Source organism: Diadema setosum, chromosome 13, assembly GCF_964275005.1.
Source record: "Diadema setosum chromosome 13, eeDiaSeto1, whole genome shotgun sequence".
Classification (NCBI taxonomy): domain Eukaryota; kingdom Metazoa; phylum Echinodermata; class Echinoidea; order Diadematoida; family Diadematidae; genus Diadema; species Diadema setosum.
Window position 1 is genome coordinate 35,873,509 of NC_092697.1, and position 27,615 is coordinate 35,901,123.

At 38.6% G+C, this 27,615-nt stretch overlaps 1 protein-coding gene across 1 annotated transcript in view; it reads left to right on the forward strand.

Moving 5' to 3' along the window:
• Positions 1–108: 108 nt before the first annotated feature.
• LOC140237274 (DNA repair and recombination protein RAD54-like) overlaps positions 109–27,615 on the forward strand; it is a 37,091-nt gene continuing 9,584 nt past the window's right edge. Inside the window, exons 1-14 of the mRNA XM_072317219.1 lie at positions 109–243; positions 5,549–5,647; positions 6,100–6,258; positions 6,844–6,904; positions 8,551–8,709; positions 9,625–9,674; positions 10,960–11,037; positions 11,466–11,529; positions 12,343–12,395; positions 12,956–13,049; positions 23,870–23,994; positions 25,483–25,633; positions 26,641–26,747; positions 27,319–27,358. Of these exons, the coding sequence (XP_072173320.1) occupies positions 241–243; positions 5,549–5,647; positions 6,100–6,258; positions 6,844–6,904; positions 8,551–8,709; positions 9,625–9,674; positions 10,960–11,037; positions 11,466–11,529; positions 12,343–12,395; positions 12,956–13,049; positions 23,870–23,994; positions 25,483–25,633; positions 26,641–26,747; positions 27,319–27,358 (1,243 nt within the window). The 5' untranslated portion in view covers positions 109–240. The remainder of the gene's footprint in view (positions 244–5,548; positions 5,648–6,099; positions 6,259–6,843; positions 6,905–8,550; positions 8,710–9,624; positions 9,675–10,959; positions 11,038–11,465; positions 11,530–12,342; positions 12,396–12,955; positions 13,050–23,869; positions 23,995–25,482; positions 25,634–26,640; positions 26,748–27,318; positions 27,359–27,615) is intronic.

The following is a 27,615-nucleotide window of genomic DNA, read 5'->3' on the forward strand; positions in this document are numbered from 1 at the left end:
TGACGCGCTTTCATTCGAAATGGTATGAACGTACAGCGTAATATATCGTATACAGTAGCGTGTAGCATACTCAGTATGCCAGCATACATGTAGGTTGCTTACAGGATCATGAAAGACTGACCGTAAACTGGACGTTTTCTTTCTTTTTTTCCCCGGAAGAAGGGCCTTCTATCGTTTCTACCCATTCGTGAAGCGCATTACAGATGATGACAGGGAGGGATTCGGTAGAATAAAATAATAATGGTGAGTTTGTATAAGGGCTAGACCTGTAGACAGAGTAAAGTTAGGTGGAGCTTCGCCTTGAGGCAGCTTGTTGTGAATTAACCCCGGGACGCTCCGTGTACACAGTTACACACTAACACTGCGTGTTGGGGCTGGTCGCAGTTAGTTGTGAATGTGGTGCAGTGGTAGTTGCTTTTTGCTTGTGAAGTTTTGTCTCGAACACCATGTCACCAGCTAGCTCTCCGACTCTGGTCTGACGTCTGCTGACTGACCCGCATGCGGATGCGGGTGGGGGCGCGGCGGAGGTCCGGCGGGACAAAAGTCGAGCACTGCCGGTGTAGGTATGCCCGTCCGTGGCGTGGCTTACGTCAATGACATTGATCATGTTGATTGTCAGCTCAGCCTCAGACATGTCGAAAGCCGCCTACAACAACCACAATCTTGCTGCTAGGCATGGCATGAGGTAGACAGAAAGATCCGTCTGTCCGGAGGAGTCTTTTATTTTTTTTACGTTATTGCTCTCCTCTGTAGACACACGGAAGTTGATACTGTGATAGTAATAGAGTATAGTAAGGGTACTAGGTCTCGCGCAGGGACCTAATGATCGTGCATAGCGTAACTGCATATAGCAAGCGATATTACGCGTAGGACTAAGCGCAAAATTTGCCGATACGCCCATGGAATAAACATACCTGACAACCGCTAAACATGAGAAGGAAGCAGGTAAGAAATTTTGATTTTGAACAAATTTTTCACTAAATTTCCAATTTTTTGGAACAAATTTTTCACTAAATTTCCAATTTTTTACCTTATAATTTACCTACCTTAGCTTCAAATCTTTTTTTAAGGATGTTGTAGCCTAGACGTGTCGTCTCGCTTGTCTCGTTCGTATGATCGTAGCCGATAGAATTCGTAATTTGTTCGATCGATCGTTTATAATATTCTACGAAAGCCGAAGCACGTTACAGCCGCAAAGAGGGGCAGACAGTTTCACGCATGAAACTACATAGGGCAGCTGCGCGACCTTTACATACCCCGAGAAATTGAACGAATAAAAAAAAGTCCGACATACAAATGGCGACAGCGCACTACTCCGTCATCATATCATCAGGAGATTCTGGGAGGTGATTTTTCTGCATTTTCGTGATATTCATTGAGAAATTCAGGTACGATTATGGAATAACTTCTATTATAAGAGCATTTCAAATTTTCGTGCGCGATATCTAGACCCCTCAACCATACACATCGCTGTGTGGATGTTCTTAACCACTGTCTCTATGGAAAATCGGGTGAGGTACCGGTACTATATACCTCACCCTTCTCGACTGCGTCTAATTCACGGCCCTAGGTCGGCAAATTTAAGCTTGTAAGTTGTATATCGAAATCAACGTTTCAAGAATGATCTACACTCACCAGATTAATGAATAGGGTAAGGGCACCAGTATTCGGTCAGCCCCCGGTATTCGGTCACTTATCACTACTAGTCACCAGCCAGTAAGTTCAACTGTCACAACACATGCAAATCACATTAATTCACATACTTGCACACTCATTCACAACAGGAAATTCCCTTAGCCCCCTCTAAAAATCCATCCAAAATCCCAAATTTTACCGTCAAAAGTGCAGAATCAGCACTACTTTCCAAAAGCGCGCGCGGATAAGGCCCAGTTTTAAGAGTCCGGGTCGCCAAAAAAGTGCTAAAAATCGAGAAATACGCCATTCTCTCGCGGGATTTTTCGCTTATCGCAAAGCTTGGAGTGTAATGGTATCCTCAAAACGCAAAAGAAAAACAAAATTTCCGTACGTGACGATACAGTGTCCCAATGTACAAGGGTTGAATGCAAGTGCCGAGGCCCCAGTATTCGGTCACCAACTGTCACCGCAACGTCCCCGATGCAATTTTGTGCCAACAAGGTAGCGCGCGCGCGCATTTTTCAGCTGCCTTGAACACGCATTGACTTTGAACGCGCACATCGCGTGACCGAATACTGGTGCCGGTGACCATATACTGGGGAATTTTCAAGGTGAAATATTTCGGGATTTTGTGCAATTCTATGAGATATTTAACAAAATGAAAGTTGAGATTAAAGAAATTTAATATATTTCACATACATTGCTGTACCATAGATGTATGTATGTATTATTTTAGTTTGAAAAATATTACAAAAAAGCTTAAGTGACCGAATACTGGGGATGTTACCCTAATCCAACACTTTGGTAGAATTTTCAACGTAAAACACACATCAACCAGCCCGTCGCGTCATCACGTTCAAACTGCAGAAACATATGAATCCATTAGCCAATCACATGCGAGTTGTTTTTTTTAATTAAAACACGTACCTCGCATGTGATTGGCTAACAGATTCAAAATGGCGACTTACAGCTTGCGAACGGCGATGTTGCGATATTGATAACATTTCTGCGTTATAACCTACAGTTACTGTATTTCGATTGCACAATGTGAGAAATTTACCCCAAATATTGCTGCATAATGTGTCATGTCGTCAAACTTGTTCAAATGTAATAAAGCTGTCTGAAATTTGGTTTATCGTAGCGTTTGATCTGTGCGCGACCGCTCCACACAGGAGCCGGCATCATTGACTTCGGTCTGTATAAGGAGGGGATCCGTGAAGCCAGACGCAGTCTCCGTGGAACATTTCCCCGATGACCAGATACAGACCGATCTTTCGGTCAAGGCATGAGGCTAACTGCGACCAGCTCCACCGCAAAGCGTACAATGCTAGAGTCTAGGCCCTACTACACACAAGTACTAAGCAGTAGTTGGTCTATAGCAACTGTGTAGAGTCTGTAGTAAGTCTACTACTACTCATCGACCAACTATTTTTAGATCGACCACCCTCGCGCAATGGCTTTCTCGCTTATAAAATAAAAAATACGCGTGGCCGTGGGACGGGGCGCAATAATGCTGGAACATTCGAACATGAGAGTCGTGCACCAGTTTGCTGCAGGGGTCCAGTTTGCGGCACCCCTAGGAATATATAACCATATCTTCAATAGTAGAAGGGTATTCTTTTTTCTAAATTGTTTTATATGAAGAGCAACTGAAGAGCTTTCTTTTGATACCAGAATCATGAAATAACTTGGATGATGGCTTTCATAATTCTAATTTAAACCGTCTGTGTCACGCTGTTTTTTAAAAAGTATGACATTCTGAACAAAATGTTAAGATTTTGTTCTGTTGCTAGGCAACCACCATCATCCCTTGTTTGTATCTTTATACAAAATCTTACTATGAAAAGAGGCATGGCATGGTAAGGATTCCTCGTGTAACTGTGTTAAATATTCTAAAATCATTTCCTTTTTCAGTTTTGAGGATCGCAACAGTGACCAAAATGTCGGGGATGGGTCCGGTTTGCGGCACCCCTATGGGATTTTAGACATACATAGCGCTATTTTACATATAATGTCAAAATGGGTGGAAATTGATGAAATACATGCTATCTTGAAAAACTATGAAATCGTGAAGGATCGAGATAATGAATCCAAATTATTAAAGTGTTCTAACAAGCTGAAAACTAGTTGGACCATCAAAAAATATTTGTTTTTTGCAAAATTTTAATATTTGAAGATACAGGGGACATTTTTGTGTGGGGTACTGCAAACTGGGCCCCCCTGCCGCAAACCGGGTCCTCTTGGTGGTTGCAAAATTTCTGCATAAAATTGATTATTATGACATGGGTAATTGTCCACCATACAAAATTGTGATGCAGTGTCAAGAGGCCTTTGGTACCTCTTCCAGTAAAAAAAAAAATTATTTAATTTCTGTTGCCCGTTTTACCAGAATACTACTAAATATCCTTGAAAAGGCCTTAACCTGCCACAAACTGGGTCCGCTACTCGAGTACAAATCAAGAAAAATTAGGAGGATACAGATTGATACCCTGAGGAAACAGGAGGAAAAAGAATTGAAGAAAATCCTCATTAGTAATAGACACGTAATTATTGTTAACACATATTTGGCCATTCACTGGGTTTACGTACATTGTACATGTAGGACCTAGATTTTTCTACTGTCAAACTAAAAAGTGGATATTTCCGTGTGACTAATTTTTCGAGCTCGGCGGGTTTAGAAGAGTTTCGCGTGTTTTTAATTCCGTGGAATCAAAACACCAACTACTGGAACATATGGCAAACAGAAATATTCGATTGCTTTTATTTTCGCGCTAGTTTCTGGCTGCGCGAAATCCGTGAAAATTTCAACATCGCGAAAATTTCCACTTTTACAGTACTTTTCAATGGGAAAACGGGCGGTCGATTAAAATGATGAGCTTGTGCCGGTGTACAGTGAAAAATGTCACTTATGTTTGTCTCCGAGAACTCTGTGCGTACGGTACGAGTCAACAATCTGAGCCCGGGATATGAATCTGCGGTATTTTCTGCATGAGTGGGATGAAATTAAAGTGAAAATGAGGGATATTTTCTAAGTATCCATTCAAAAAGTGGTCGATGAGTGGAAGGTCCAACTAATATACAAGGAGCGCCCCGGGGTTAGGCACAAGGCATACTACTAGGGCTAGAGTTCCATGTACACCCTTCCTGGTACAATGTAGGTGTCCAACACATCAACACTTTCTACATGATTGAAACTGACACCCACGGCCATGGCCCCTCTACAAGCACTACATCATAGTACATGCCATTTATATCACGCATGAAGAACAAACATTCAGTGATTCATGCATGAGAATGCGCACAGTCTGTGGTTTTGCATTCTTCACTGGGGATTTAAAGATGTCCAAATATTACTGAAAAGCCTGATAATAACCAAGATCATCAGCAAAACAATAATAAACTTACCGTAGATTATAAATACATATTTAATTGGAAAAGCATTAAATCTACATGCATTTCGCACATTTTGTCATTATAGAGGGTCGGGGTGTCAGTTTCACGGAGTGGAGGAGAGGAGCATTTTTGTTTTGTTTTGTTTTGTTTTTTGTTTTTTGTTTTTTACTGCACTTGTTACAGTGTAGAAAAGTTTTTAAAAGGCACTGTGCGTACACCACACTGGACTTGCCAAATACAAGTTGTAGTACAACTATAAAAGTCGAAACTGGTGGTGGTTGCACTTTCCAAGAAGAAAAAGACTTGTTATTATAGGCCACCAAAACTTTTCTTTGGCATCCCTTCACATAGTTTTCACAAAATATTGGAGCATATACCCATAGTATAGTAAGAAATTTACCTTGGTGATTAGAATCCCTACATAGTTGGTTATCATATTTCTATACTGTAAATATAGACATATACTGTACTTGTATACTTGTATGTCATTTTGGATCCATTTTCTGTCATTTTCCTGCAGCTGAGGAGGCAAGCTCCGAGTCAGCTAGCCGGCGGTGCTGGGTGCAAGAGGAAAGAGCTCCATGATGGAGAACGGAATGGCCTGCAGCAGACAAGCTTGGTAAGCAGGACTGCCTATAAAGTTGTTGAAGATATGTTTACTATGTGTCTACAGCACTTCCATACAAGTCATCGTATGCAGGTATCTTGATGTCAAAATTTTAACATAAAGGTACACAGGCTGTGGAGATTGCGATGACTATATACCTTTTTTTCTTCTTCTTTTAACATCATTAATTTTCTTAGTGGAAGTATTTACAAGTCCGAATTAGGATTTCTGCTGCATGGATGTATTTATGATGTCAAATGTTCAGCCATAGACACAGAAAGTAAGATAGTGTCATTAATCCATTTAAAATGTGTGTTTGTTTTTTTTAATGGCAACGATGATGATTTTGATGGTAACAGTTGCCATAATGGTGGTAAAAGTGATACCGAAAATGATGATGATAATAGTAGTCATAATGAGTACAATGACAAAGATAGTATCCATACTTCCCATTGTCATCCTAGGGAGGAGGAGGAAAGAGAGTCCGCTTGAGCACCAAGGGTCCTCAGCAGCGAACCAATCACCTGCGGGAGCTTCCTCCCGGTATCCACAGGGTCAGGCAGCCTCTGGTTGCCAGGGCAACAGTCTCAGATGTTGCCAACTCGACAAGGATGAATGATCATGTGAGCATCACAAGTGATCTGTTTGAGTAGTCGGGGACATATATCAATATGCGTAGTGAATTTCTTCTTCTTCTTTTCCGTATCTTCAAAGGGGTATATATGCAGCCTATTACAAAGATGATTTTGTGTGGGTAGGTAGGTTGGCCACTTCACCGGGTTAGCACCCTGCTCTTTATGATGAATGATTGAAATAGGATGCGTTGGTTGTGACTCTCTCGCACATGGGACCTCTGTTTAACCCGTTGAGGACGAGTCCGGAGTATACTTGGGCAGGGGTCTATGGGAAATGCGTGTTGTAGCAAAATCAGTCCGTCCTCAACGGGTTAATGTCCTATCTGAGATATAGAGTGTTTTTGTCTCTTACCAAGGGGACGGTATGCTTACACACAACATTGCTCATCTAGACTCAGGAATAAAACCCAAGTCCTTTCGACCTGGAGGCAGACAAGCTACCGACTGACCCAAATCTCCACCCTACAATTTTGTGGGGTTTGTTTTCATATGGTAAGCATGTCTTATGTGCTCTGATTTCACTGAAGTCACCACCCATTTTTTAAAATGTTTTGTCTTCTCATTCTTTTGCAGGAAGCTCTGATCAAGAAAATCTTATCCAAGCCTTTCAAAGTTCCGATTCCCAACTACAAGGGTAAGTGATGAACATTTTGCTCTCACACACTAATAAGTTCCTTGAACTTCATAGTGATTTGCTCTGCATTTTAACATGCTCTCATGGGATGTGTTATATTTTTGTCCCCGCCGAACGAGTACGAGCAGGGGACTATGAAACGGGCTCCGTACGTGTGTGTGTCCGTGCATCCGTCCGTGTGTGCGTCCGTGTGTGATCAAAATGTTCAATTTGCTACTTCTCTGTCATTTATGAGCCAATTTCGATTCTGTTTGCTTTATATGATAGCACTACATGGGAGCTTTGAAACTTCTACACAGAATTTCAGTTGTGACCTTTGACCTAGACCTTTGACCTATATTGTACATTTTGCTACAAAATGCTATTCCTTCGCCATTTCTAACCCGATTTCGATTCCGTTTGCTTTATGTGATGGCACTAGGTGAGGGTTTTAAAACTTCTACACAGAATTTTGACCTTTGACTTCTTTGACCTTTGACCTTGATTTTTGACCTATATTGTACATTTTGCTACAAAATGCTACTCCTTCGCCATTTCTAACCCAATTTCGATTCCGTTTGCTTTATGTGATGGCACTAGGTGAGTTGCTTCAAAACTTCTACACAGAATTTTGACCTTTGACTTCTTTGACCTTTGACCTTGATTTTTGACCTATATTGTACATTGGCTACAAAATGCTACTCCTTGCCATTTCTAACCCGATTTCGATTCCGTTTGCTCTAGGTGAGGGCTTCAAAACTTCTACACAGAATTTTGACCTTTGACTTCTTTGACCTTTGACCTTGATTTTTGACCAATATTGTACATTTTGCTACAAAATGCTACTCCTTCGCCATTTCTAACCCGATTTCGATTCCGTTTGCTTTATGTGATGGCACTAGGTGAGGGCTTCAAAACTTCTACACAGAATTTTGACCTTTGACTTCTTTGACCTTTGACCTTGAATTTTGACCTATATTGTACATTGGCTACAAAATGCTACTCCTTCGCCATTTCTAACCCGATTTCGATTCCGTTTGCTTTATGTGATGGCACTAGGTGAGGGCATCAAAACTTCTACACAGAATTTTGACCTTTGACTTCTTTGACCTTTGACCTATATTACGCACCGCGTAATTTCTACTTTTCCTTGTTATATGTATTTACTGGTCAATTATACATGTATTCATTTCAGTTTTAATATACTGCATAAAAGTGAACAAAATTTAATTTCAACTGGTGTCCACTGACTGAAATTGCTGGTGGAAATTATTCCTCCATTCATACCACTGCACACACATACAATACAAAAGCAAACATATGTGAGTGAGAAATCACCAGTTTTTCACCTAAATGAGAGGCACTGCTATTCTGCAGTTTTATGTAAAAGTGGATATTTTCAAGGAACTAATTTTTCGCGCTTGGCTGGGTAAGAAGAGTTTCACGTGTTTTTAATTCCACGGAATCAAGACATCATCTACTGGAACACATGGCAAGCAAAAATATTCATGTGCTCTTATTTTCGCCCTAGTTTCCGGTTGCGCGAAATGCGCGAAAATTTCCACTTTTACAGTATGTCACTGTATGTTTGTTTGTGTGTGTGTGTATTTACATCAAGCTTTCAGCATGCTCTGCTCTATCATTATATGTGTTCGATTCATTCACAGGAACCTCCTTTGGACAGAGAGGTCTTGGTATCAGGCGGCAAGGCATAAGGCAGCCGCTCCATGACCCAACAGAAGAGGGCGCCCTTGTTCTCTTTGCTCCGCCAGAGCTGAGTGCCCATGAAAAGTTGTCGCTAGACAAAGACAAGCAACCAGTTCATGGTAAACACTTTGTCTTTGTGTGTTAAATATCAAGTCCAGAAGTACATTTCCAGCAAAATTTGACTAAATGAAGGCTGTAAATTCAAATCTGTCATGCAGGTACATGTATCTTCCCAGATTTTGTTGCTTTGCTGTGATGTTTTTCTTTTTTCGTTTCTGATGATTCTTGTCAATTTAATGAGTGGCATTAGTATCATTACATCAAAGTTTACACAGAGGCAATGTGGGTGAATACCATTCAAGGATGATGGTCATGAATTAAATGTGTAGAACCCATTCTTATGGATTCCTACCCCAGTAAAGTATTTGAAAGTTCCTGCCAAATAATGTTCCTACCCATTGCTTTTATTTTGTTAATGTTGTGATGAAGTATGGATATTAATTTGCTTTATCAATTTCATTAGAAATGCAATGCTTCTTTTATAGGGTGTTGGAAGTGAATAATCTAACAGTTTTGTCAAATGTAGCATCCATGAGCAGAGTACCTAAGGATACAGAGATGACACCATACTTGGAAACATGAACTATTTGGCGATGTGGCAATTTTTATGATTTCCATGCCCTGCAATATCAAGATCACAAAGTATTTTTCTTTTGTATCAAAGCACGTACAAAAATATTCTCATCCATATAATTATAAAGAAGTAAGGTTCGTTAATGAATTGGTCCTGTGCTAAGAAAAAAAAAATAGTTGTGTGAACATTTCTACATTGAGTACAGTACTGAAAGGTTAAACCTGGTTTTAGCAGGAAAGAACTGCAATTGTAAATCAATGTGAAGCATGTTTCTGTTCTTTGTTTTGTCTTGTCTTTGAGAGAGAAAGTACTTCAGGTATTTATGTGTGTCTGTGTGTGTGCGTAATATGACCTGGAAGTGTCACATAAAATTCATTGGTTGTCTTTCAATTCCTTGCAGTGGTTGTGGATCCAGTCCTTAGTAGAGTATTGCGACCACATCAGAGAGAGGTATGTCTTTTATAAAAATTTATCATGATGGTCATAGATTTCTTGACAAGTATTATTAGTACTAATAGTAGAACACTTCATCTGGCATCCAAACTGTACCAAATTGACTTATCACCCAAAGATGTACACTTCTTACATTGGGCTGATGATATTTTGTTTGTATTAGGATAGAAGTTATTTCACTGCACAACTTGATGCATTTATTGTTGGATTTGGTCACTCTAGGTGAAATTACACTTTTGACATTTGTGTATGGCATTTGTACCATAAACTGTGTCTGCAAATAAATTCATAACAACATCAACTTTGGCAGTGCTCAAAAAAATCTTTAAGTTGTAGATTCACCTTGCTATTCATGTTATGCCCTCAGCATTACATTTAACCCTAAAAAGACTGGGCTATTTTGGTAGCTCGAAAGACTGGGGGGGGGCCTAAAGGGCCCCCCCTTAAGATCTCGGCCGTGGATCGCGCGATCGCCGCGGAAATTTGCACAATGGTAGTGTGCGATGTAATCTACAAGATCGTATATTTAAATTTTACAAAATAGTCTTCTTTTATTTTATTTTGATTAATTATGCTAATTTATGCGAGAAATCAGACTCTTTGATCTAAATCAGTAAATAAAGCTCCAAAAGTGCTAATTTTTGGTCTAATTATTCTTTGTGGCATTCTTAGCAAATGTACTTGAAAAAAAATTCGGTATCAAAATTAATTTCTTATTTATTTTATTGTTTTATGAATTTCTTATGTATTTCTTTGTTTTTTCGACCTTTTGTTTTTGTTGTTTTTTTAAACAAAATTTGTGGCAGACACTTTTTGAAGCATAATACTCCTAAAACAAATTAATTTTAGCCATTGAGAGTAAAAATAGGCATATTTATATGAACCATGTGAAAAAACTCAATTTGCATTGACTTTGTACACAAAATCACATTTTTGAGCCATTTTTGGCCTCACGTGCATGTACAAAAAGTTATGTAACTTCACAACCGTACCCCCGGGCGTCACAAATTTGGTGTCAAAATGTGCGGGAAACTCGAAAGAAAAAAGTCATAGAGCATCGCGGCGAGAGCATTGCGCGTTGCAGAGTTATCGCGCAAAATGTCGAGGGGGGGGCCTTTTAGGCCCCCCCCCCCCAGTCTTTTTAGGGTTAAAATAAATGCTTATAGTAATGGGCCACATGGAGACAAAAATCATATGGCAGTGTCAACTTTCAAGTTTTATCATAATATTGCATGTTGCCATGGTAACAGAGTGTTGCATCATGTTATTATTTTTTTTCCAGGGCGTGAAATTCCTGTGGGACTGTGTGACGGGTCGCAGGATAGAGAACAGCTATGGCTGTATCATGGCTGATGAAATGGTGAGAGTGGCATATAGACAAAATAAAATATCCGCTTATATACACTTTCTTCTCTACTTTACAGAGACTTGTGTGTTTGTGAGGGCGTTGCTGGAAGATGTGTTTCAACTTTAAAGATTCTCTGTTACACTTTGTATTTACAGATGCTCCTTGTGTGGAATTTTGAATGTTCTTGAACAGGTGTGGAATGCCATCATAAAGTCATGCACTTTAGCTATTGATAACTGTGAGGCTTATATTGAATAGGATCACTTTCCAAGATTTTTCTGATACATTTCCACGGAGATGTTTATTTCGCCACAGAAATGTAAGTGCAATGCTGTAATGCATTCCTTATTTTCTCCCAGAATCATTGATTGAATACTGTGTATTTACACAGAGAAAAAAAAAAAAATACTCTGGTGAATGTTTTTCTTACCTCCACCCAGGGACTTGGCAAGACACTGCAGTGTATCACACTGATGTGGACTTTACTGAGACAGAGTCCTGACTGTGAGAATTCATTATGCTTTTGTTTATTTGTTCACATCACACTACTGTAAAAGTGGACATTTTTTCTTGCATGGAAATTTTCGCGCATTATGCGCATTTTGCGCAACCAGAAGCGAGCACAAAAATAAAAGCATATAAATATTTTTGCATGCCATGTGTTCCAATAATAATGTCATGATTCTGTGGAATTAAAAACATGTGAAATTCATCTTAACTTGCTGAGTGTGGAAAATTAAGCACACAAAAATATCCACTTTAACAATATGCATCCTTTGTGACAAGATTCTGTCCTGTACAGTGTACTCCAGGTCACATTGCTGCAATGTCATAACCTTAGATGTCTTTGTCTTATGTGAACACACCAATACCAGGCAATGAGGTTCTTTTTCTGTAGATAGGAATCATCTGTCATTTCCTTCATGTCAGTTTGAGAATGCAGTGATAAAATGGCTGCAATTCAAAACCTGTGCAGAGTCATGAAGGATATTATCCTTTTGTAAAGAAAAAAGAAAAGAAAATGAGCTCATTGTAATCTCCAAGGCAGAACACATCCAAAGATTTCTTGATTTTTTCAAACATACTCCCAGTATAAACATCACACAAAAGGTCTATCAAGGTACCTATTGAATATCAAGTCCAAGAACTGACCATGATTAAAAATGGATAGATCTTTCTTGCTACAATCTTGCCCAAGTTCTAACTAATCTGTCGCTTTTACCACAGAGTATATCAATGCACAGGTTTCCCCACTTCTATGCATACTTGACATTCAAACCTAAAGACATGTTACCACCAATATTTCAACACATTTAGGCAAGCCAGAGCTGGACAAGGTCATCGTAGTGGCTCCCTCAAGTCTTGTAAAGGTATGTAGTGTTGAAAAATGGGAATTAGGCCATGATTCTACCTCATTATCATTTCCTTGTGCAGTATTGTATCCAACATGAACTTCATTGACAGGAGAACTTGAAGAGAACACTGAGAAATTTGAAAAACAAAAAACAAAACTTAACTGACCATGATTCAGGTAGATATATATCTGAATGTGTGCACAAACAATCAGGACAGGATGTACACCACTGGCTTCTATAAACCTCTTATTATCTGATTAATAAATTTTTCATGAGGAAACTTGATTACTACTTATATTTTTTGCATGATATTACTTTCGAAATATAAATATGACTAGTGCTGACTGTAGGGGAGCATTTAAAATGTCATCTTTCAGATTGAATTACGATATTGCACAGCCATTGCTGCAGTGTGAACATCTCATACAAAGTGTGTGAACAACTCACATTGTGCAGCATAGCTTTCTGGAGCAATAGTCAGCAATTTGATGCATACCATTATGGCATATGATATCATATCTATGGTATTTCTAATTTTATGATATTTCTCTCGTGCGGTTTGCTTCATTCAATAGAACTGGTACAATGAGATCCAAAAGTGGCTAGGAGGAAGGGTGAATGCACTTGCGGTGGACTCTGGGACCAAGGACGAGATTGATAAGAACCTTGGTAAGTCAGCATAACATTTTGTTTCAAGTCTATGTGACAATGTGGAAAGAAGACAAGTGCTTGACTCATTTTTTTTATGCTTCCGCCACGAAGTGGTGCCGGAGGCATTATGTTTTCGGGTTGTCCGTCCGTACGTACGTACGTTCGTACGTCTGTACGTCTGTACGTCCGTACGTCCGTACGTACGTACGTTCGTACGTCTGTACGTCCGTACGTCCGTACGCCCGTCCGTCCGTCCGCATTCGTTTACGCGATAACTTGAGAAATATTGACTGGAATTTTACCAAACTTGGTCCAAGTATAAAGTAAGATGGGGCAATTACTTGATTAGATTTTGGGTGAAATCGGCCAAAGGTCAAGGTCAAATCATGAAATTGTATCCGTTTACGCGATAACTCAAGACTTGATTGAGCAAATTTCACCAAACTTTGTCTGAGGATGATGTATGATGGGACAATTACATGTTAGTGTTTTTTAGTGAAATCGGACAGAGATCAAAGGTCAAAGATCAAGGTCAAATCCTAAAATTTATCTGTTTACGTGATAACTCAACACTGGATGAAGTAGCTTTCATCAAACTTGGTCCAAGGATGATGTATGATGGGGCAATTAGTTGAGGAGATTTTAGTGACATTGGCAAGAGGTCAAAGGTCAAAAGGTCAAGGTCAAATGCTAAAAATGTTGCTATTTCCCCCATATCTATGCAATGCCCGAAGGTATTTTATTGAAACTTAGTGTAGACATGTACTACTGCGTAAAGATTCTCCAGAGAGAGTTTCATGTCATAAGGTCAAAGGTCAAAGGTTAGGTGAAAATGTTGCAATTTCACTTTTCTCGCAAATGGTTTAATATATCTTCATAGAACTTGGTACATATGCATGTACTGACTGGCAGGGATTATCTAGGAAATTTAGGGGTCATGGGTCAGTATGTAGTCAGGGGTCAAAGGTCAAGGTCAACTCCTCAAAATTTTACTGTTTCCCTCATATACTAGTGTATATTCAATGCTTGCATTATTAGTTTTAAGACTTAATATATACATGTTGTATTACCTAATGGAGATTCTCCGAGAAATTTCCAGAGGTCGGTTAAGGATCAAAGGTCAGGTTTAAATGAAAAAAAAAAATCTATTTTGTACTGTAATTACACTCTTTCTTCATACCTTGAAAAGTACTCAATGCATAAACTTATAACAGGGTCGGTCAGAAGTCAAGTAAAAATCCTCAATCCCCCAAATATGTGTACCTGCACTCTTAGACAATTATAGCAAACCCAGTTTGAGGAAAGTGAACATTCAATACATTTCTGACAAACCTGTCATATCAGTATTTTGCCAGTTATGTGAAACTGTCATCACACATTGTGAAGACATTGTACTATACACCTATTGGGAGAATCATGCATTATGGTGGAGGTATCAGTCGCCATAGTGACATTTCTAGTTTAAAATGTGATTTTCAGGGTATTGGTACACTTTAACATAAATGCACAGGAAGGATAGTACACTGTTAGCACAATTCCCGCCATGGTGTCAATCTTATGGTAGTGCTCTGATCCAGCACCTTACAATGCAGCACATCTATATGAAGGTCTTGGTTTCACTTTATTCAGACTTCGGGAATTTGTGATGATGCATGCAAAGGAAACAAGCCAAATAGCTCTAACACACACACACACACACACACACACACACAAATCCAACTCAATAAATTGTTGATGGTTTTGCAAGCTCTGTTTGATAGCCAACTGTATGTTTTCCATCTGAAGAGGGCTGCATACCTCTACGGAGTTCATAATAACAAGCAATGAGTCATTGAACTGTACATGTCTTTCAAGTATTGTTCAGTGGTGTGATCTTTCTCCATTGGCTGGTTCAATCAAGTAGCATACTGTACACATGAATGTATGCCATTTATACATGCATAAAATATGCTATATATGAATGACCGCAGATCTGACACCGTAACAGAATGCCTGATCACATTTATATATTCATATATAATAATATATATATTCACATACATTGTATATATTCATATATTCATATATAATAATATATATATTCACATACATTGTATATATTCATATATTCATATATTCATATATTCATATAGTCCTATATGTAGTATGGACCTGTTGATCATTTGTGATTATTTGTAATTATTTGTAATTATACAGTCACAGACAAGCCTGATTTCACATAGACCATGTACAAAGTACAGCCGGGCCAAAGGCGGGGCCTAAGGCCGGACCCAAGGCCACGGGCCTTAGCCCGGAACCAGGGGCCCAGAGCCCAAGTGGGCCCAGGCCCAGGGGCCCATAGCCCAAGTGGGCCCAGGCCCAGTGGCCCAGGGGCCCACGGGGCCCAAGGCCAGGCCGAGGCCAGGAGCCTAAGTGCTGGCCCAAGGCAGGGGGCCCAGCCAGGGGCCAACAGACTGAGACCACTAAGAGTACCAGTCATGACTTGCTGTGATAATGATGTGACAGGCCTGTGCATACACATATTATGTAAATACACTGTACAGGGCTGTGCATATTATGTAAATACACTGTACACTAACTATACACAGCCCAGTCGCTGTATAAATCGCGACAGGGCTGCACCTGAGCAGCCCACAACACAGAACAAACACAAAGCAAATTTTACGATTGCATTTAGTTTTGATACTTGACATCATTTTTTGTCACCTCAAATGCATCAAAGACAATCTTTATTAATGAGACTTCATACCGTACCTGTTTTCCTGGGGTTATTTGTGGGAATTCTCCAATCTGGGTACTATTCGCATATCTAACAACATGTCAAAATATCAACTCCTGATCATGTAACGTGCATGTGTACATTTCTGTGTTCACTAGCTGCTGTATTCCATGAACATGAATTCAACAACTACTGTTATATCCTGTAATATGAGCTGCCAGGACAAAACTCACATACGCTCTGATTCTGTATAGCAATCACTTTCAAAGCAATGTATTGATACATTTCTGCCAGCTAAAAATTCTTAAATGTCGGTTCACCCATGTGAACGGGTACAGAAACTGAAGCCTAGGTGGTGGGTTAAGCAGAATTGCTGCTGTCCTTACAGTCCCACTCATATGTTTTCATGTTAGTCTAATGCTAGTTTGTGGCAATAAGAGAGTGTGCCAAGCAGTTTGCCAAGCAGGGATTCAGCTGGATGTCGAAAGTAATTAGCCATTCTGATACTTGAATTAAACAATACCATTTAACAGGGCTGCACACTAACCCATTTTTTCTGCCGGTCCGACATATCTCTGTCGGACCGGTAGATGCCCCATTTTACCATTTTTTACCGGTCCGAACAGAAAACTTACCGGTCAACAACGGCAACCTAAAAAAAAAACATTAAATTACTTGCAAACTTATTTTCTTGTTTGTATGGACGTACCCCCCCCCCCATGTGTACATTTTACTGATTAATGTCTTTTTAAACTTGAATTATTTATTGCACAAGAAATTAACAAAATGAGAAAAAAAATAGAATGTTTGTTCGTGAATTACAGTGTAAAATGATAATGGAAAAAAAAAATCAGATTGTATCATGCGTTTGTGACTTTTTCTAAACATCGGCGCACGAACTTGCTGCATAACCGTGATTTAATGAATTATTTTAGCTGTGATATTTTCTGATGCACGAGCTACAAGGGGTTCTTTATTTTTCTTTCGACACTCTCTTCGCATTTGTGCATGCGTTCTGAAAGGTACACGACATGTAGGGCCGAATTCGCAATCCTCTTTGCGCCCATTTCTACCTCAAATATCAGCGGGATTGTGACGATTTCATGAATTACTTCGGCTGTAACATTTTATGATGCACGCGCCAAAAGGGGTGAAAATGTGTCCTTTATTTTTTTGCCGATATAAACTCTTCGAATTTTGTAAGTGCGTTCTTAAAAGATGTACCACACGGCCGAATTCATGATACTTTTTGCGCCTATTTTTACCTCAAATATCAGCGGGATTGTGACGATTTCATGAATTACTTCGGCTGTAATCTTTTATGATTCATGCGCCAAAAGGGGTTGAAAATGTGTCCTTTATTTTTTCCCGATAAACTCTTCGAATTTCGTAAGTGCGTTCTTAAAAGATGTTCCACACCGCCGAATTCATGATACTTTTTGCGCATATATTTCTACCTCAAATATCAGCGGGATTGTGACGATTTCATGAATTACTTCGGCTGTAATCTTTTATGATTCACGCGCCAAAAGGGGTTGAAAATGTGTCCTTTTATTTTTTCCCGATAAACTCTTCGAATTTCGTAAGTGCGTTCTTAAAAGATGTTCCACACCGCCGAATTCATGATACTTTTTGCGCCTTATCAGCGGGATTGTGACGATTTCATGAATTACTTCGGCTGTAATCTTTTATGATTCACGCGCCAAAAGGGGTTGAAAATGTGTCCTTTTATTTTTTCCCGATAAACTCTTCGAATTTCGTAAGTGCGTTCTTAAAAGATGTTCCACACCGCCGAATTCATGATACTTTTTGCGCCTATTTCTACCTCAAACAAATTATCAGCGGAATTGTGGCAATTTCATGAATTACTTCGGGTGTAACTTTTTGTGATCTCATGCACGCACCAGCTAAAATGGTTGAAAATGCGTTCTTTATTTTTCTCCCCACAATCTCTTCACATTCCGTACATAAAGATATACGACACGGCCGAATTCACGATCCTTTTTGCGCCTATTTCTACCTCAAATATCAGCGGGATTGCGATGATTTCATGAATAACTTCGGCTGTATTCTTTCATGATGAACGCGCCAAAAGGGGTTGAAAATGTGTCCTTTATTTTTTCCCGATAAACTCTTCGAATTTCGTAAGTGCGTTCTTAAAAGATGTATGTGTACCACACAGCCGAATTCATGATACTTTTTGCGCCTATTTCTACCTCAAATATCAGCGGGATTGTGACGATTTCATGAATTATTTCGGCTGTAATCTTTTATGATTCACGCGCCAAAAGGGGTTGAAAATGTGTCCTTTTATCTTCTCCCGATAAACTCTTCGAATTCGTAAGTGCGTTCTTAAAAGATGTTCCACACCGCCGAATTCATGATACTTTTTGCTCCTATTTCTACCTCAAATATCAGCGGAATTGTGACGATTTCATGAATTACTTCGGGTGTAATCTTTTGTGATCCACGCACCAGCTAGAATGGTTGAAAATGCGTTCTTTATTTTTCTCCCCATAATCTCTTCGCGTTTCGTATACGTAAAGGTATACGACACGGCCGAATTCACGATCCTTTTTGCGTCTATTTCTACCTCAGATATCAGCGGGATTGCGATGATTTCATGAATTACTTCGGCTGTAATCTTTTATGATGAACGCGCCAATATGGGTTGAAAATGTGTCCTTTATTTTTTTCTCTTCGCATTTCGTAAATGCGTTCTTAAAAGATATACGCCACGACCAAAAATCATAATTCTTATGATTGCGATGATTTTATGAATTATTATTCGGCTATAATCTTTATGATGCACGCGCCAAAACGGGTTGAAAATGTGTCCTGTATTTTTCTCCCAATAATCTCTTCACATATCGTATACATGCGTTCTTAAAAGGTAGGCCTATACGACACGGCCGAATTCACGGTCCTTTTAGCGCCTATTTCTACATCAAATATCAGCGGGATTGCGATATTTTATTAATTATTTCGGCTGTAATCTTTTGTGATACACGCGACAGAAGGGTTGAAAATAAGTTCTTTATTTTTCTCCCGATAATCTCTTCACATTTGTGAATGCGTTTTCAAAATTATACACTGCACGCAGGGCCGAATTCGAGACTCTTTTGCGCCTATTATTGTTTACTCAAATTTCAACGGGATTGCGATAATTTCATGAATTACTCTTTGGCTGTAATCTATATGATGCAAGCGCCAAAAGGGGTTGAAAATGTGTACATTATTTTTATCCCGCTAATCTCCTACCATTTAGTACATGCGTTGTTAAAAGGTATACGACACGGCCGAATTCACGATCCTTTTTGCGTCTATTTCTACCTCAAATATCAGCGGGATTGTGGCGAATTCATGAATTACTTCGGATGTAATCTTTTGTAATGCACGCACCAGAAGGGTAAAAATGTGTCCTTTATTTTTCTCCCGATAATCTCGTTGCATTTGTGCATGCGTTTTTGATAACCGACACGGCATGCAGGACTGGATTCAAGATCTTTTTTGCGCCTATTTATTTCCTCAAATTTCAACGGGTTTGCGTTGATTTCATGAATTGTCATTCGGCTGTAATCTTTTATGATGCACGCACCAAATTAATATGTCCTTATATTTTTTTTCTCCTCTATAATCTCTTTGCATTTCGTACTTGTATGAGCGTTTGAAAGGTGTACGACGCGGCCGAATTCATGATCCTTTTTGGGACGATTTCTACCTGAAATAGATGTAAGCGGGACTGCGATGATTTCATGATTTTTTTTTCTCCTTTGTATTATCTCTTTACATTTTTTAAGGGCCGATTTCGTGATCCTTTTCGCGCTTATCTTCATTATGAGACCACTCTGAACGAATGAAAATATTCATTTACTGTATCGCTGAATACAGTATAGAATATGTTTTTACTTTTTCTAAAATCGGCACAAGTAAAATAGTTCTAACATGTCAACTGCCACGCAGCTGCGAAGCCGGGATCGGATCGATCTTGCGTTAAAAAAAAAAAATCATGAGTAAAATGACCCAGAAATGCGTGCGCTTCTATCAATGCTTCTTGTCTGGCATGACCGCCGATCGCAAGCAAACGAACAAACAAAACGGGATCGGGGAAACAATCCATGCATTTCAACAGTTACATTGTACCGTACATCCTTTGCATGTATTGCATAGCATGGCAGTGCGTGAGCAGCGCCAATGCGCAAGCGAGCGCGAATAACTGGTCGACTGCTAGTGCTCAAAACTAATATACAATTGTGTGTTTACTTTACAAATTGCACCGGTAGACATATTCGAAAACTTGCGTAAAACGTGTTGAACAATGCGATATCTTGCATTCTGTTTCTCCCTGATCGGGGCTGATCTTTTTCTTTCTACTGACCCCGCCAATGCTTTTTTTTTTACTGGTCATGTCGGACCGGTAACTTGTGGATTTCCTGAAAAGTTACCGGTCCGACAGTGACTTTTGCCGGTCTTGACCGTCGGACCGGCGCCAGTGTGCAGCCCTGCATTTAACAATTGAAGAGTTTGTTTGCAAAAACAGATAAGTCCATATTTGCCAAATGAAGATATTTGCGATTAAAGTTCAAGAAAAATAAAGAGAATAATAAGAAAATTTTTGCTTCTTTTGACCATAACTTAAAAAATATACCTTTATATGTAGTGACCAAATTATCATTTAAAAGGTATTATTTTGTACTTTATGACAGAGATCGTACTTCAAAATCTTCAGAAATGGACTTATCGGTTTTTGCAAACAAACCCTTCAATTCCATACCACCTAAAACCCCAACCCTATTAAATTCTTTAGAATTTCTGCTATCAAAACAATGATAGGATAATCTGCAGATAAAGTAGATTTTTTCTGTCACAAATCTGCTGTTACTGTGTTATTACCTCCGCCCAGGGGAAAGGTTATGTTTTTGTTACCGTTGGTTTGTTTGTTTGTTTGTTTGTTAGTTTTTCTGTGTGCAAAATAACTCAAAAAGTAGGTAACGAATTTGGATGAAACTTGCAGGAAAGGTTTAGATTGATACAAGTAACAGATGATCAAATTTTGGTAGTGATCTGAGAATTTTGGAGGAATTTATGAAGGATTTTTGATATTTTGGCAGGTAGGGTCAATGAACTTGGGAGTTCAGGCTGCGCGTATTTGAGGTTTGCATGCGCGCACTAGTGCGTGCTCTAGTTTCTGCTAGGGCGAGGCGCGCCGTGCAGCTGAGGGTTTATGACGTAACAAAGGCTTCTATATTGGGAAATTGGGCGACTTTCAGCACACAATGCTATAAGTATGTATGAGTGGAAATCACTTCTATGGAAGAACAAGATCAGTGGTGGAAATGAGCTGCATGCTTGGCGGAGGTCTGCGCTCTCAGAGTGCTTCTGTAGTTTTGAATGTCTTCCTCTGTGTAAAATGTGAAATCAATGAAAGGAAAAAATATGGTACCTGGTAAATATTAATAGCTGTGCACATTATTCACACATGTACTCAGGGGTCGCACTTAACTTTTTTTTTAACAAGCCAGGCGGACTACTTAGAATCAATTTTAACACTGAAGCAATATTTTGGCTAGCCAGACGGACAAGTAACTTCAGAATTTTATGATTTTTAACTAGTCCGACGTGATTTTGGGTGGCCAATGGCCAGCGGACCATCGCCAAATTCGAACCCTGGTACTATACAATGTATGACAGTAGCATATATTCACTCACAAAAAAACAGAACAAAGGAGTTAAAGAATCAGCAGACATAGTTTTACAAGATGTATTGCAGAGTTCAATTAGTATTAGTATTAGTATTAGTATTATTATTAGTAGTAGTAGCAGTAGTAGTAGTAGTAGTAATAGTAGTAGCAATGATAATGATAATGATAATAGTGGCTACTTGTATAGCGCACAGGTCCGCTTTTTAGTGCTCATGGCGCTTCATAAATGAAAAGATAGATATAACACATGTTCAAGCATGACAACAGAGAAGAAAATGGCAAACAACAACAAACACATACCAGATAAAGAATACAATTGTTCCGAACATTATAGACTGCAATTATAGTCCTCAGTGTGAGAGGAATAGGTGACGTTTTGAAGTTTGGATTTGAATGTTTCTGTAGATGACAATTATAGCTGTACACACAGAGAAAATGTTCCAGTTAAAGAGGAACGTAGTCATACAAAGTGTATGTATTTCACATTTTTCAGTATTTTCAATCTTTCATATCCACATGCAATGGGCATAATGGGCTCATTTGCATATCATTTGCATAGTATGCTATCATGGGGTGTGAAAGTATGCTGAGTGTTGACATATAGGTCATCCACTCATTGTATCCCCCGAACAGAGTTCGGAAGATACTATGGATTTGGCCTCGTTGCGCCACGTCCGCCGCAGAGATTTTCTTGTGAGCACTCTACTGGCTGCAGTTCTTCTTAGATCATCTTCAAATTTGGCATGAAGGTGTGTTATGGTAAAACGAAGACGCCTATTGTTTTTGGTGATATGGTGCCCTCGCTTGTTCCGTCTGTATACATGAAAAAGTAAATTTAACAGGGTCTGTTTGTGTGTGCGACGCTGGCCTTGCTTTGTGACCAATTTTTTTTATGCCTCCGCCAACGAAGTGGCCGGTGGCATTATGTTTTCAGGTCGTCCGTCCGTCCGTCCCATTTTGTTTTTGTCGATATCTCAAGAACCGTGTGGTGGTTTTACATCAAACTTGGTATGAGGGTATATCTTGGGGGGATAATACTTTGTTTGGATTTTAGGGTCACGGGGTCGAAGGTCAAAGGTCACAGGTTATTTTGTTAAAAAAAAGGTTGAAAATTCATGTTTTTCTCCATATCTCGCAAATGGTTCAAGGTATCTTCATGGAACTTAGTATATATGCTTGTTCCAATGGGCAGTGATTATCTAGGGAAGTTGGGGGTCATGGTTCAAAGGTCAGGGGGTCAAAGGTCAAGGTCAACTCCTCAAAATATCACTACTTTCCTTATGGTTATGCAATGCCTGAAGGTTTTTTTTTAAAAACTTGATGTATGCATGTATTACCCGATATATATGCTGTGGGAAGTTTCTTGCCAAAAGGTCAAAGGTCAAAAGGTCAAAGGTCAAGTGAAAGTGTTGAATTGCACTTTTTCCTCCATATCTCAAAAGTAACTCAAGGTATCATCATGAAACTTACATATTCATGCATGTTCAACCTGACAGTGATTCTCTTTGGAACTGTGAGGTCAAAGGTCAAAGGCCAGGTTTAGATAATGCTATTTTCCCATTTGATACTGAAATTATACTTTTTCTCAATACCTTGAAAATTACTCAATGCATAAACTTATAGAACGGTCAATAGTCAAGTAAAAATCATTAGTTCCCCAAATACCTGCACTCTGACATTTTTAATCATTCATCCAATTGAACCTAGTTCCAGGAAAGTGAACATTCAGCACATTTGTGGCAAACCTGTCATTTTAATATTTTGCCAATTGTGTGAAACTGTCATCACACATTGTCAAGACATTGTACTATAGACCTATTAGGAGAACCATGCATTATGGCGGAGGCATATCAGTCGCCGTAGCGATATATCTAGTTGTTTTTTTTATCCCCCTCCCCCTCCATTTCCAACTTTTAGTGTTGACTGTAACAAAATTCATTTGCATCTTATTAAGCAACAGAAAAAAAAATATTATAAATAAAGTGCTTCACTTGGCCAAATTGTCCCTGCTGTTGCATTCTGGCAAATTTTGTGTAATGGTGCTAATGCCAATTGATGCATATTTGGTTTTTGTAAATTGGAATTCATTTCAAGTGTTGTATAAATCTATATTGGTAATTGTCCTCTGAGTACTTGCCTTATGTTTTGTAAAGTACTTTCAAATGATATTGAGATATCTAATGGTAGTAGTAGTAGTAGTAAAGTAGTAGTAGTAGTAGTTGTAGTAGCAGCAGCAGCAGTAGTAGTAGTAGTAGTAGTAGTAGCAGTAGTAGTAGTAGTAGTTAAAGTAGCAGCAGTAGTAGTAGTAGTTAGAAGTATTAGTAGTAGTGGTAGTAGTAGTTATCATTGTAGATATTTATATCATTATCTTCATTATTATCATCATATAATCATTGTTTTCATATGAAATTTCCCAGAGTCCTTCATGATGCAACAAGGTCGTCGCTGTCCCAACCCCATACTCATCATCTCATATGAAACTTTCAGACTCCATGCAGCGGTGCTGCATCGAGGGCAGGCAGGGATGGTCATTTGTGATGAGGTAGGGATGTTTGTTTTTTTTTCCTTGTCAGAGTCTGTTTACCTTTGTCTTTTTGTTTGCGTGTTTGTTTCTTGGTTTACTTTAAAGGACAAGTTCATCTTCATATATTGTGAATTGAGAGAATGCAGCAGTGTCAGTAGAATACATCAGTGAAAGCTTGAGGAAAATCGGACAATACATTCAAGACTTCTGAATATTTGAAGTTTCAGTGCCGCTGTTACTGGATGACAAGACTACTACAGCTTGTAATGTCAGGGATATAAAGAAAATATAAAGAAATTTAATATATTTTCACTTTGATCGCATAGGAAAAGAGAACTTGACTTGCCTCTTTCAGAAGGCAGGGGGATGATATTATGTCAGTGACAATTCAAGGAAATGTGCAATTTTTTCCAAAAATGAAATTTTGTAAAATTCTCTTTATATTTTCCTTATATCGTTGTACTCATGTGACATCATAAGCTTTAGTTGTCTTCTCGTCAAGCAGTGACAGCGCAGAAACTTTAAAAATTCATAACTTTTGGACGGATTGTCTGATTTTCCTCACATTTTCAGTGATATGTTCTACTAATATTGTTACATTCACTCAATCCAAATACTATGTATGGAGGTGAACTTGTCCTTTAATCTCTTTTAAGATATCTGTGCAATAGCAGATTCTTCAATTTCAAATTCTATTCAGTTTCTTTCAATGCTAACATTCTGCAACCCAACCACTACCCCTGAAAAAAAAAAAAGTGAGTGAAACAAATTACAAACCAACTGAAGTTAATTCGATATTGACAAGATTGATAACCAAAATGCCTGATATAATCCAATCCTGTGGATGTTTTGTATGACTTGTTTATAGGATCCAGCCATGGAAAAGGAAGATAGGAACAAAATAAGATTAAAAGTCATTTTCTTCCTTCTTTTCTGTCATATAGAATATCAACTGATTTTAAGAAGGTCTTGTGCATAAGCCAAGGCAAATAATGAAGTGTACATACTACATTGATATGCTAGCTTAAAGGGATGGTACAGTATTGGTGGAGATGAAAATTGGGCTTTAACTTTTTTGCGAGATACCAAGAAAACACTTATGAAATAGTACAGAGCATACCATTTTTAAAAGGAATTCAAAGTTTATTTGATAAAAATCGGGTTTAGAATAGCTGAAACATCCAAAAACAAAGTAAAACAAAATGATCGTAATAAAATATGGGTCCCGCACTTTATTAGGATTGCTCTGTTTTGGATATCTCGGCCATTTCAAAACCAATTTTCATCAAATAAACATTGAATCCCTCTTAGAATTACATGCTCTTTCATATACCATAAGAGGTTTCTCACTATTTCACAAAAAAAATGATAAAAACTTGAAGTTAAGTCTCAACCAAAACTATTCGATCCCTTTAAGATGCTGACACACAATGCACTTGATTTACCATTGTTCGAGAGCAAACAAATCTTAAGATTGTGTGCTGTGTTATTATTCCACATCATCAGGGCCACCGCCTGAAGAACTGTGAGAACCAGACCTACCAGGCCCTGAATGGCTTGCCAGCCAAGAGAAGGGTGCTGCTCTCGGGAACGCCCATCCAAAACGACCTCCTAGAGTACTTCAGTCTGGTGCACTTTGTCAACCAAGGAATTCTGGGTCAGTTTAGAACAAATTTAGAAGAAGAAAACCAAGATGATATCTTATGATGAATATCTCTACATATACATTTTTTTGTGATACCTTCTGTGTTAAACAGTCTTACGATCTTATAGTGAGCTTGCTATTGTAGTTAGTCAAAACTTAAATCCTTGTATAAATCCTCCTACTCTTCCCTATCCATTCTGTCAAACATCTACCATGCCCCCCCCCCCCACTAAAAAAAAATAAAAAGGATCAAATTAGTGAATGCATGGTAAAATAAATCCATCCTGGCTTTCAGCCAATCATGAATTTGTCTTTTGTCTTTTCTTTGTTGTTCAGTTTCTTTAGTATTCATGTATTCTAAACAATCTAAGTAACAAGGCCCTAACAATGTAGATCAAGCAGAAACATTTAAAATTCCTAATACATGTATGGTGTCAGTGTAATGGTGATAAAGCTATAATTGTTTCAGGATCATAGTTACATTTCATTCCTTCAAATTAACTACCATTCTTGATTGGTCAATGTTTATTTGTTACTCTGAATTTGTACATTATTTTATTGATGCTTCTGTCACAGATTTTTCATTTTTTTCATTGCAAACAAATGTGTTTGGTCCCCATACTCTGCATTGCATCTTCTCAATATTTGTAATCTGTAGCATTCTCCTTTGAATATTGAGCTGAAATGAAATAGAAGGAGACAAGACAGTATATTCCCGTTATGATGAACACGGTTACAACAAAATTCCAGTTACAGTGAAGTAAAAATTCAGGTTGCAGCATCGTCTTCTCTGTCTTTAATTGTTTATTTGTTAGGTTATAATGAAATTTCGGTATAACAACGGAAAACTACCGGTCCTGAGGACTTCGTTATAACAGGAATCCACTGTATTCACATTTACAGGATTTGGCCAGCATGAGGACTGATGTCTCTACTGCAAGTTTGACAAGAAACTTGTGTGAAGCAATAGCAACATTACTTTCTAGTGTTTGCTTGTTTACTATCTATGCTTCATATAGGGACTGCACAGGAATTCAAGAAGAACTTTGAGACGCCAATCTTGAGGGGCAGAGATGCCTTCGCCTCTGACAGGGAGAAACAGAGAGGACAGGAGAAACTCCAGGAGGTAAAGGGATTCTTCTGAGACATTGTCCTTTCTGACAGTTTAAAGGGAAATTTCCTCCCCCCCCCCAAAAAAAAGAAAAGAAAAAGAAACACCAACACAACAACCATATATTACTTAATGGAAACATAAGATTAGTGAAACGTTCAATGAATTTATGAGGAACAAACCAAGACTTTGATGATTCAAAACTTTTCAACAAATCTGTCTGTTCTCATTTACTGTCTCTTAGTGTTTTATTAATCTATCTGCATTTCCTGATTCCATATATATGTTTGTTGAAACTTTTCTTCTAATTTGATATTTCATTTTGTTTTTGTTTTTTCCTTTTTAGGGAGAAATCATTATTTGTCATTTTATGGAAGCCACTAACAAACATTAGAAAATGGCAAAATCTTTGGCATCCTGATTATTCTATTTTTTGTTAGTTTGTCTACAAAACATCTGTGAAATGTCCTCGTATTGTGATTAAATGTGAGCTCTCTTGTCTGTGCTGACAATCATATATGTATCATGTATCAATACCAATCTTTGTTTCTTTACCATCTTTTTTTTTCTGCACTCACCCTCACAGCTAGCAGCATTGGTAAACAAATGCATCATAAGGAGAACAGGTGAGCACAATTAACTCAGACTCTGATCATTTGTAAGAAAATTTTGACATGGAAAAAAACTGCCTCAAATGTGATATAATTGTATATCAAGGCAGATGGAACAGTGCTGTGAAGATAGAAGCTACCCTGTTGTATTCACAGGTCAGAGCAGTTCTCTGTTACCCACAATGCATTTCCTGATGATTGCATCTGAAGTCTTTATATTGAAAAACACCATCATAACTAGTAGAATAAGCTTGTGCAATTATGGAATCTTT